A 12,714-nucleotide genomic window follows, 5' to 3' on the forward strand; every position below is an offset into this window, starting at 1 on the left:
GGGGGGGCGGGGGGGTTGGTGTGGGATCTCCTGGTGTCAAAAAACCCCACCTCACTGAAAATTAGCAGCACAGCAAATGCCTACATAAGTGGCATGAGTGGTCATCTGAATGCGCCTTCACTGTGTATATTACCTCTGTATAAACGTTTTCAGGTTTCATGATTCTGAAGACAAGCTGAGCTTGGGAGAATTTTATGAAAGGGGTTAGTTCCTTTTTAATTGTGATTTTAGAGGAAAACATTTTGCCAGCCTTCGTGGTATATCCATGGTCAGTCTTCAGAGCAGGGGTGTGCGTTTGCAGCAGCATAAACAGTGGATGTCCCCGCTTATGTGGTTTGCAGCAGGACACATTGTCTGGCTGCTTCATGTGCTGCAGGGAGGGATGGCTGGGGCACAGGGTGCTTCAATGCAGGGCTAGGCAGCAGGCAGCCCCCAGGCTGAGGCACCCTTTGCCCCAGCCAGCCAGGAAGTAGCACATGGAGACAGGGAGAAGGCAGCCCAGGGCTTTGGGCTGCCTGCTCCCCCATCCCTGCATTTGTCCTGGCACACCGCGCTTTGAAGTGCTTTGCGCCCCATTTTTTTTTTTTAGCAGTGTGGGGCATGGTTTAAAATATAACACATGTAGTTTGTAGTGTGGCAAAGAGGTCTGTGGTGCCATAAACCACATGTACTTGCACCTCTGAATCTGGACAATTAGTGAATGCATGTGAGTGCATAATTGTAGCATTCAGTCAAGTTTGGATAGTTTTGCAATGAAGGCTCTTTGAAAAGAAGAAATGTGTTGTTTTTTTAAATAAAATATAAGTGCACATCCATTTTCCAAATTCAGGGTCCAATCTCAAAGACAATGTATTAGCATCAATGAGTGTTTCAGCCAGGCACATTTTCTAGGGTTTGCACCAGAGTGCCCTCATACCCTTATAATACAGTTTGTAACTGTACTGTCTAGTGGAAAGAGCACTGAACTGGGACTCATGAGACCTGGGTTCCCCTGGTTTTCTGGGTGACTTTAGGTAAGTCCCTTCAAGCCTCTGTGTTTCAGTACCTCCATCTGTAACATGGGGATAACAATAGTGATATCCTCTGTAAATATCTTTAAATTTACTGATGAAACGTACTAGTAAGAGCTAGGTAACCACAGCAGTAGTTGCAGTATTACCTACATAGAACTCTATCAAAATAATAAGAGTTTTGATGTAACTCAGAAAAAGACAAGAAATCAAGGTTGAAGCTAAAATAATCTTTTTCTGTTTTTAGATACCAAAGGTAGCCACACTGGTATTTTAATGTAAGTATATCTCCTGTGCACACAAACTTGCTTTATGCTAGTTAATGCCCTTCATCAACCTGACAAATGTATTCCACAGCACAGGATGTAAAAATTATTCAGAGACTACTGTAACACCTAGGTAGCAGGTTAATCCTTTTACACAGCAAGACTGATTTATCCACTGTGACCACATATCGGTCTGAAATCCAGAATTCAATGAGAGTGATAACAGGATTTAATGTCTTATACTTGGAAGTCAAGGTACAGTAATTGTGTGTTATCAGAGGAAGTGTTATAAGTGAGCTTTACCAGAAGGGTGACAAGATGGACTAGGAAATAGAGCTGAAGAGTGAAAGAAAGCAAGGAAGGAACAAAGGGAATAAGGAAGGAAGGTAACATCAATGACATTTTAATGAAATACCTTGTCCTACTGAGTAGTAAGTAATGGAGGGAATCAGCAGACACCCTCAAGTGAAACCTGGCCTCAGATTTAGGATCTGTAAGGAGCTTTTACAAATCATACAGCCTCTAGAAGTTTTTATTTTCTCCTTTTTAAAATTCCCATGGCAATGCAATCAATGGGAATGACGATGCATAAGCAGCTGAAAAAAGTGTCACTCACTCAAGATTGTGAGAACAAGAAAGGGATGCTCTGTTCACAAAGCAACCAGAGGGGGAGTCAAACCATTGAATCAATAAGAAATGTGTACATGCAAGGATATAATTATATTATAATTAATATATATCAATATAAAAAATTAAAAAAACAGTTATGGCTTTAAAAGGGGTCCATAAAGCAGGGTCTATAACTTCCATAAAATGCTGCTCCAAAATGTTTTGCCAGCCTTTGTGGTTTGCCAGCCTTCACAGGCATAACTTCCATAAAGCCTTAAAAGGGGTCCATAACTTCCATAAAATGCTGAAGTTAAAAAAGCCAGTGGCTTTGGTATATAAAATGTCTCAAGGTCAAGTAGTTCACAGTCCAATTAAGTTATCTGCCAAAAGGTGAAATAACCCTCTTTTTCCAAACTCTCATCTTTCTGGACTACACTGACCACCTAACATGAAGTTGGCCAAAAATGTCCTTCCTGGACAGAAAAGAAAAAAAATAAGCTTGAAAAATTTCACCAAGAAAACATACTGTATAGTTATGATTAAATTAAAGCTTTGCCCCATTTCACAACATCCAAAATGTGAACCATATGTAACACGTTCAAACTGATTATTGGGTAAATGGATGGATCATGATGTTGCTGGTTCCACATAATGTATCACAAAAATACGACTCCTTACATTTTCTTTTTGGGTTGCACAGTTATTGAATATATCACATATATATAAATGTGTTGTCTTTATCATTTAGCAATTCTGTAAAACACTTGGACACATCTAGATTTTCTGAAAAGGATGTAAGCAATTCAGGAACAGAAGTTCCAATGATATTCATGCTCCTAAATTACTGATGCACTTCTGAAAATTTCACCAAGGCTCTGCTTGTTAGGGAGCTCTCAACATGGCTTTCACTAATGTATGTACTTAAGCAGCACTCTAGCACCTGTACCTTCAGGTAAGGGGTGTTTACATGCAAACTCTACAGATGAATGGGCTTTATTCTCTCCCCATAAACATGCAAGGGTAGGTACTGGAAAAGTGAACATGCAGGTGAGTACAAATGTAAGGTTTCATGAGCATATCTGGACACAGGGGTTATAAACCATGCCCAGAAGACAACTTTGCATTCTGCTAACTAAAGGGCCTCTCTGATGGGAAAGAAAGCAGAGTGCTTTTTGTAGGACAGGAAGGAAATGACTTTGTTTTGTCCAAATGTTCACCTTCCCAGGAGTCTTGAAATCTAATTGGCTTTCTTATCTGGACAGAAATGCTGGAAGCACTGACTACCCATCCTACTTATTTCATGTATTCAATGTATATAGTCTCTCTTCTGCCACTCAGCTCCTCCTCCAAAGAAGCTAAGCTGTATACAGATAACAGTATGATTACATTCTAGCTTAACCTGCATTTTAGGTAGTTATCAGCATTGCTCCAAGTATTTATACCATTGTAATCCTAAGTGAAGCAAGACATTCTAATGTTATGTCTGAGGGGATGCATCACAGTGGGAATATGTGAGTGTCTATGGAGAAAAGTAATGAGTCCTTTTCTCTCTCTTCATGTTTCAGTTATCTCTATACCTAGCTCTCCGTGTACAGAAGAGATAGAGCTTTACAAACCTCATCTGAATTTTCCAAGTTAGCACTATCCTTTGTACAACACAAGACAGGCATAAAAATCAAATGCCATATTTATAAGCTAATGATATATCCTAAGTGCTTAGCTATGTGCCATTAGCTATATTTAAGCTTTACAGCTTTCTAAAAGGTGTAACCTGCCCTTTAGAGTCAGTTTCTAGCCTTTTAACCACTTACTCTATAGGAAAATATGCTTAGTATTCCTAAATAAATGGAAAAGAGTCCAAAACGATGACTAGTTTCACATGGGAGAACATTGGCATTGTAAAATTTAAATGAAATATTTATATGTTGCATTTTCTTTCATTAGAAGATCTTATAGCACTAAATGTGAAGCCTCGGGCAATGCTATGGGGAAAAAGGTAAGAATGATTGTCCACATTTTCCAGTTGGAGAAACTGAGGGACAGAAGGGTTAGATGATGTGTTTGAATTTACATAGCAACTATGTGGCAGAGCCAAACAGAGTATATCTCTGAGCACCAGCCTCTACCTTCATTGCCCCTGGCTGCAATGCAATGCTTTCTTGTGAAATTCTACATGGATCTAGAATCCCTTGTTCTATATCAGATCAGAACACAGCCTGGAGGGGAAAGCAACAAAAGCAAGGGAAATTCTAATACTTCAACTTTGCATTGTTATATATTATACCCTAATTTATACAACACTCGGATACAATAGTGTGTGTTAAGGAGCAAATTACTGCCTCAGCTCTGAATTTCCTGCATTGTTTTAAAGAATTTTAGTGCATAACTAATAAAGCATTCGTGCTAATAACTGCTCTATATGCACTTTATAAAGTTTCTGACACAAGAGATGTCAGCAGTAAGCTGTGAAGTTGTCTTACACTTTCATATTTCTTCTCATATTTTATCTCAGGCTGGATCAAGTGCAGTAAATCTTTCCACATAAACTCTGAAGGGACACATTGCTAAATGTATCAGAAGTGTTTCTGGGAGAGGTATACGGTGTACTGTGAGCTCAATCCTGCAAGGTGCTGAGAGCTCCTAGGATTTTGTAGCAAGTCCCCAGCATTTTGCATTATCTGGCCTTTTACTTCTAACTCATTTTATTAAAGGGAATGAATGATTCCAGAAACCAATATTGTAAGAGCCTTTCAACTACACATTCCTGGTTCAAATCATACTCAAATTATTGACAGGTATTATTGCCTGCCAGGAGTTGAAATGTGTTTTATGTACTAAGTCAATAGGTGTCCCTATTGCAAAACTGGATATGGATTATTCTTTGAGCTGTCGCAACACAGAAGTGGATAGATAAACAGGTATGGATACTGGGATAGACTCACACCCCTAACTGATCTTCTGCTAGAATATGGTTGAAATGCACTGGCAGGGAAATATGGGAAAACCTGTTTGGGCAAAGAACTTGCAATTTCTATCAACCATAGTGGGCATCGTTAACACTGTTTTCATTTTAAATATACAGCTGTTTGAAATAGTTAAGAGGCACTGCCTTAACAATAGCATATATGTGCTTTCTATAATGCTGCATTTAATAAATTAAAAAGAGTAAACTTTGGGAGACAAGCTAGGGATATAGAAAAAGTATCCCTAAAAATATCTTCTTGGTGGGAGGCACTAATGAAGTCCTACTAAGTATGACCAAAATCATTCCTTTAATGGACGCAAGAATTTTGGTAATTAATTGCTTCACTGTTTTCTCCCCTTTCTACTCCCACCATCGCCAAAACTACAATATCAAAGCCTTGACAATACCACTGCCAGGCAAAATGTAAAAACAAGGGGATGGGGAGTTCCCAACTACTTGTGCGGTTTGTAGATTATTTAAACAAACCAGAAAGTCTGAGACAGCTGGAAATTTGACAGGAACATTGGTTTTCCAGGGAGAACACTAAAGCCAATTTACAGTTAATTACTGTGATTTGGAATGGCTTTATGAATAAATACCACTCTCAGATTGTCCAGCTAAGGCAGGTAATTGTTTCCTGAGTTGTGTCCATCATGTATTTAAAAAATATTTTTAAGGCCGGTACCTTTCTGTAACCTGAGAAATTATTAAATTGGTTAATTTAATTTATTTTCCTTGAAAATATTAATTTTTGTTAACAAGTAGCTTAGTTGATAATGTTAAGTGTCGGATCTTTCATCAACACAGTTTATTAATCTTCACCATATCAAATTCTCAGAACTACTGGGCTGTTTGAAGCTGCAAAAGTTAGCAGCTGCACAGCAGTTCTGTCATTCCTGGTGGATATCATGGCTCACTAAAATGGGGGAATGGCTGTGAGGACACAGAGAACTGAAAAGAAATCACATTTTGCAAACCCTATGGACATATCAGCCAATGTATGGTCAGACTACCAGTATATGTTAAGATGGTCACAACTGCGGGAGCTACCATGGGACTTCCCCTGTATTTTGGATGCCCTCCTCTATTCAGCTGCAAGACATTCTCTCATTCTTGGTTCCCACATCTAAGTTTAATAATGAGGTTGCAACATCACATACAAACCAAATGTTTTTTTAGAAAAGGGCAAACCAAAGCCTCATCAGCTACTAGGATATTTAATATAGTAAAGACTCCAAGATGCCTGTAGAGAAGTCACTTACCTGAGTCCAGAGCAGGTACTGAGACTAACTGAAGAATCAGGGTATCTTTGCACATTTCCATGGTAGTAGCAGTGACCCTAATTGCAAAAAGGACGAAAAGGTAAAACATTTTAGCTATCATAAATTATGTGCAATGCCCTGGGTTTTTTTTAATAGGTTTCTGAGTCCTATTTATCTTAAAACCCTCTCTGGTTTCAGATACAGCATCCTGAATCCCACTGATAGCATCTTTCTGCCTCCATGAAATATTGAATAACACTCTCAATATTTAATGATAGATTACAAGTCTCCATACCAATACCCAGTGTTCCTAAATTACTAAAGATCAACAGCAGGTTTCAAAATCTATGACTGTGAAAACTATTGTCTCTTTGATTATATTATTTGCAAGCTATTATATGGAACATCTTATAAAATTAAGCAGCAGAACAAATCACCATGACATCAACATTTTACTTCAATGCAAATTGTCTTTAGTAATAAGATGTAGATCTATAGGAAGTAATTAGGCATACTGTGACGTTTAATAAAACCAATCCCAAACCTATGGCTTGAGAAAATGAAAGGTGGGTTGGAAGGGAAGCATTTTATTGAATTACCCAACAGAGTAGTTTCACATTATTAAGAGTAATCAAGAATCAGAGGGTCTTCTTTTCTGAGAAACAACAATCCCATTTCCACGTTGTGGCTGGGTTATTGTATTACTTTAATAAGCTAACTGCTTGCAAAAGGTAATGACAACACAAATTCCTTCACCACACAGATACATATCTCTCTGGAATCAAGGTTAATTTTATTGTTGACTAAAGGTTATATTACTTTCCCAGTTATGTGACTGGCTGGAAAGTCATGATTGTGTCACGTCCAGCATTTTTGTATTCACAACTCCTTTGACTGCCATTTGGAAGCTGAAACACCATTGTAAAAGGTTGCTATCTTATTCGTGCAAAGAGAAGATATCACTCATGTTTAAACCTGACAGTCATCTCACTATGCCTTTTTATTACTCAATTCATTTACATCTAGCTGCATTAATTAACCTTTTCAGTGTCGTTGCATGGTTTTCAATTATGCAGCCTCAAATAGCGCATTTCTAAAGACCACCTTGATTTTGTTACAGAAAGCAATAACCGTGAAAAGACTGGGGCAAACAAGGATAATTCAGATATGAAATTCTGACAAATTTAATTACACCCCAGAAAAATGTTTATTTAGAACATTTGTACTTTGATCATAAGACAATGCTGCTGAATACAAAACAACAGTGGGTAATTGTTGGACAAACATACATGACTTGCTAGAGTAAATAAACTGAAAAAATGTGGTGTTGGTGTTTTTATTATCTTTTCCAAGCTCTTGTAATGTATTAAAGAAAGACAGTTACAAAAAAAGAGAAAAATTCCACATACTGACTCTTCTCTACATGTTTGCTTAACCTACGAATACAAAGGGCATGCAAGTTAGGTATGCACCTAATATTTCTGCTTGATTTTAAAATGATCAGTACAACTGATTCATTCAGTACTTAAGTGGAGAAAAACCTGAGCTCTCATTCAGTGACGCTGAAACAGTCTGGTAATATTAGTGTTTCCGAAAGTGATAACAGTAGTCTGGAATCAAAAAAAGGCAGGAAAAGAGTTTATACCTGTAAACTAGTTTAGAGTTTATACCTGTAAACTAGACAACCCTGTGTGCTAGGTATAAGAACCAAACTATTCGGTGGAATAGGAAAGAGATACTATTAGCTCCTCTGATAGAGACTGCTGCAAAAGTGTAACCACTATTATCAAGGAAAGTATTAGAACAAGGGTCCTGAGTTTTCCCCTTCACACACAACTTGACATTTTATTAACTCTGAACTCCTTGTTTGTACTCAATTTCATAATTTCTTAAAGATCCGCATGCTGCGAGAAAGTAAAGTTCCTTCAAGTTCAATACCTCAAACTGTAAATTTATCAGAGCATATCCTGTGATTGGATTGGTAGAAAATTGATTTCTGGCTCAGTAACTCAGCTGAGCTACAGGATTTTTTCTCCTTGAAAAAAACGCTTTTGCAGTTGCAAACTACTTTAAAAAGTAGAGGATGTCCTAAATACTAATCATTCCTACAGTTTACTTATTGTATTGAAAAACTATGCTTTAGTTCATACCATTAAGTAACAAAGCAGTGGTTAACTTTTGACAATGACATAGCTTTATGGACCTATTAATGCAGAAAGAGTACAATAGTGACATCCACACTGAACAAATTCTCAGACCTAGGTTTCAATATAGCATATTATCCAAAACTTGATTTAGTTTCTACCTACAGGCAGAGCTTGATCGAGTAATCTTAGAGTAGGGACTTGATTTATCCCCTTACAGATAATTTGGCTGCCCTGAATGAAAAAGAAATGTAAAATCAAATCACAGGACTTCACAAAGACTTATTTCTTTTAAACAATACTGCAGTGGCTCTTGATCAAAAATGCATTTGTTGGTCTCCTAAAATGAATTTTTTTAGGTAAGAAACTTAATTATTTGTACTATTTATCTGGGGCTTTCTGCCATTATCAATGTGGTGAAGTTCTGTATCTACTTAAAAGATTTCTTTTAAATGTATTTTTAAAGATTAGTCCTTTCTAAAGTCAGCAATAAACACAGCTAGTTAAGATTGGTTTCCTGCAATGGTTTTTTAATATTACTAGTTTTTAACTATTTTGAAATTTTCCTTCATTTACCAGCCTTTTTCTGTTCAATTTCAGCACATCAGTAACACAGATAATGTTATTTCCCTTTATAAAGTAATGCTGAGAAGTAGCTATTGATATTGTACAGTTTTCCAAAGATAGATTTATAAAATGAACAGTGATTTTTGTCTTGTAGTAATTTGCAACCAGAGATGAGCATCTACCAAAAAAGAGGTGAATGCTTCGTGTTTTAAAAGAGTGACTGCTTTATTTGGCTATAATGTCTGGGTATAATGAAGATACTTTGGTGCCACTGAAATGATGTGCATGATGATAATTCCTTCCATTGGCATCAGTAAGGCTCATTACAGATGACTACATGAAGAATGATGCTTCTGTTGATACAGTAAATAAATAAATAAATAAATAAATAACAAAACTAATGTGCCATAGGAGTTGGGTCTACTCAGTCAGTTACAAGATAAACTTGGTAATTGAAATCACTTGCTGCATTGTTTTTAATTAAGGAGTTCATATTTACTGTCAAAGGACAAAAATGTTAGTGCCTTAAAGCAGTTGTTTATTTATAAAGAACAGTTTAAATTATTTATGGAAAAGAAAAAAAGGCATTTTGTGCTGATTTTAACAAAAAACAGGCCAGCCAATTTTCTTAAACTGTCGTGGAGTCTGATTCAATAAAAACAAAAAACAAAAGACACATCTGGCTTTTGCAGTGCGGTAGGCCAAAGAGAACTTGGAATCCCCTTATGTGAGCTTCTGCACCGCGTAAACCAGCTGGTCAGGGCTGTCTTTTTAACCGAATCAGGGCTTCCCTCCTTATTATGTGCAACAATGGCTGCTTGCAGCCTGTCACAAGGATCTACTGCTTACATTTAGCTATACAGATCTCATAGTTTTTAATGAGAGACATGGTAAAAAAACCTACCTGCCTTCATTTTGAAAATCTCTCCTTAAAAATCCTTGCCTAGGAAAACAGAAATTAACATCTAAAAGGGGAACAGCTGAAAAGGTTATGCAGCTATTTTAAATCATCCTAGATACCTGAAATCCTGGCAGTGTTAATGTGTTTTAATGATGTAGCATTATCTACCCTCCAAAACACAAACCTTACCGTGTAATTGTATGCAAGAACAACATCAGTGCCGTCTTTTAAATAGTGTGTTTCTGTGAAGCTGCCAGCTAAGAGGCCCCTGGAAAAGAAAAGAGCACATCTGCAATAACAAGTTCATATCATGACTTTTATTCTACCATGGCTCCATCAGAGAGAATATAAAAATGAATATGCACAAGCAAGGAAACAGAAAATCCTATAAGGGGTCACAGTTACAAGCAAACAGGAGTGTGCATGAGATAAGGAAAAATATGACTTCAAATATTGAAGGTTTTAGTACATGAAAATGTCTCTGGTTAATTGTAAAAAGTCTTTGATAGCAATAGACTAAAGCTGCCAGATATCCTTTCTTTCAAATGAGGGCTGAAAATAAGCCAAGCATTATATCTTTCAAATAATGTTCACTATATTTCAAATCAAATCTAAAATCTAGACATTTGGAATATAGTTAAAATAATTCAGTGATGGTGAAGAGACTAAAAAAAATTACAAACGTGTTTTGGAAAAAGGTAATTTGGCCCACATTTTATTCATCACTTTACTCTGTACTACACTGCAGGCACATCCACACGTGCATTAATGTGCTATTGCTACTGAGCATTAAGTTTAGTAGCTCTAATATGAGGTACATAGCTCTACATAAATGCGCAGTAGCTGGCGCTAATGCACGGTAGCAATAGTGCACAGTCTTTTTGTGGTGGAAAATGTAGACTAATTCTACTGTGCATTAGCACATCAGCATGTTTTTTGCCATGACATGCTAATGCACAGTAGAATTAGTCTGCTACACATTAAGCGTCTTGTGTAGATGTGCCCTATGTAGATCAACCGATGACTGACACATGTATACTCTTGCAAACATGTGAAATGTGGATTTCACAGATTGGTTTGTTTGCTGGGAGCATGCGAGTAATTTGGGTACCAGACAGACTGAAGAAATGAGATCAGCGGAATTTCATAGGAGTGATTTTCAAGAACTCTCTCTGCTGGTTTAATTATGCTTCTGAAGAACGGCATTGTACGCCCAATTGTCTTCAAAGAGAGTGGAGTTAGGCTAATACCGAATGCTTTTGAACACTGTTCCTCAGAAATAAAAGTGATAGAATAATTCAATCCTCAAATGTCTCTTGTTAGTTATAGGATCTGGCAGTAATAATTAAACTTTTGTTCTTACCTAAACTAAGCAACTGAAACACCTTTTGATTTTGTACAGCAGCTGACTTTAATGAGCTTAGCCTCACTGACCATTGCATTGTAGAACAAGATCAGTATCAGATCTTCTTCAAATATACCCAGATCTACTTTCAAAAAGCTTTTTAGCTGTTCTTACCATCAGAGATTTTCTACAGGTAAGAGTTCAGCTTTAATATTAAATGCTGCTACTGTAACTAGTTAACATACCTCAACATTTTTATTGATACATGTCCGTATGCTCTATAGAAAGGATATATGTTATGTCCTAAGTAAGTAACTTTGCCTTCTAGCTACAATTTAAGAGGGTTTTCCTCTAGCCATCGTGAAATAACAGATCATTTCAGATGAACACAGTGTGATCTCCTTCACCGGAGATGAAACTAGTTTGGCTGGGAGCAAAAGAAACAAAACTTTTCCATTGTTAAAAAGTAGCTTTAAAAGACACTACGGGTACATACAAGCAATGTATTTAGATTGCCTTAACCAAACTCAGGGCAACTGAAATGTGTGCACAAACATTTGCAGGGCTTAGGTCACTTTAAAAATGGCATGCCCAATCTACAGTTTGTTCTTGTTAAATGAGAACTAATTTTAGGATTAGACCTGACCTAAAATGGGGTAACCCAACTTATGAATGCTTGCACACATTCCCAGAACAGTCCTGGGGTTGAGAAAGCCCAGCCCTGGGGCTGTGCTGTTCTTACACCCCTCCACTTGACCCTTGACCAGGTTATTTTTAGTCCCTCAACCAGCACACCCCTGCAGAAGCAGCCCTCCTGGACACACCAACTCCCTCCCCTGAACCTGTCCCTCCTGCAGATCTGCCAGTCTCCTGGACCAACCAGTCCTGGCTCATCCTGAATTTGGCTACGACTTCTGAATCCATTTCTAATACCAGCCCCAGCTCTCTTGGGAGTCAACCTGGACTACACCCACACTTTGGGTGACTAACCTAGGCTAGGCCACCCTTACTCAAGTATGTAACAAATATTATTTTTAACTCAATGAGGATTTTGGAACAGATACTTGAGTGGACACCTAAAGAGTTTTCTAAAAAGTCCAAAGGTATCTATATGTATATGTTTGTAAAAAAATTCCTCTTGAAGAAACCCCAAGACATGGAGAAGCATTACTTCTGAGCACAGACTCTGCTTTAGTGCTATCTTCTGTGAAGTCAAAGTATTGAACTGATTTTTGATTTCTCATCTACAGAGCATTTTTAACAAAGTAAAAAAGAAGACTATATATTTACATTGGTTCTCAGAAGAGGTGTTGAGATCTCAGTGTTGAGTTTTTGACAAACATTTTAGCAAAATATACAAGCTCCATGTGGAAGATACCAAAATTAATGCCAATATAACTTGCAATGAACCAAAGGATTCAATTACTGAATACCTTTGACAGTTCTGAAATGTTGCTTTTTATTCCAAAACTGTTTTTCTCCTTTGTGATGTTACTTTGCATAAACAAATCCATTTCTTTATACTGAAAAATACAGATCACATTATATTTGAATATGTGTTTTCCAAAACTGGTAATGTTTGTTAACGTGCATTTCTTTATGCTGGTAAACACTCAGGGTGGATCCAAGAGGGGTGGGGGGAAAG

General features: G+C 37.3%; 1 protein-coding gene across 1 annotated transcript in view; it reads right to left on the reverse strand.

The window, feature by feature from the left end:
* Window positions 1–10,930, reverse strand: part of ADAM12 (ADAM metallopeptidase domain 12) — a 109,507-nt gene extending 98,577 nt beyond the window's left edge. Inside the window, exons 1-3 of the mRNA XM_014521274.2 lie at window positions 10,836–10,930; window positions 9,914–9,992; window positions 6,113–6,189 (exon numbers count right to left, since the gene is read on the reverse strand). Coding sequence (XP_014376760.1) covers window positions 6,113–6,189; window positions 9,914–9,992; window positions 10,836–10,930 — 251 coding nt within the window. The remainder of the gene's footprint in view (window positions 1–6,112; window positions 6,190–9,913; window positions 9,993–10,835) is intronic.
* Between the last annotated feature and the right edge of the window lie 1,784 nt (window positions 10,931–12,714).

Source organism: Alligator sinensis, unplaced genomic scaffold, assembly GCF_000455745.1.
Source record: "Alligator sinensis unplaced genomic scaffold, ASM45574v1 scaffold193_1, whole genome shotgun sequence".
Classification (NCBI taxonomy): Eukaryota; Metazoa; Chordata; order Crocodylia; family Alligatoridae; genus Alligator; species Alligator sinensis.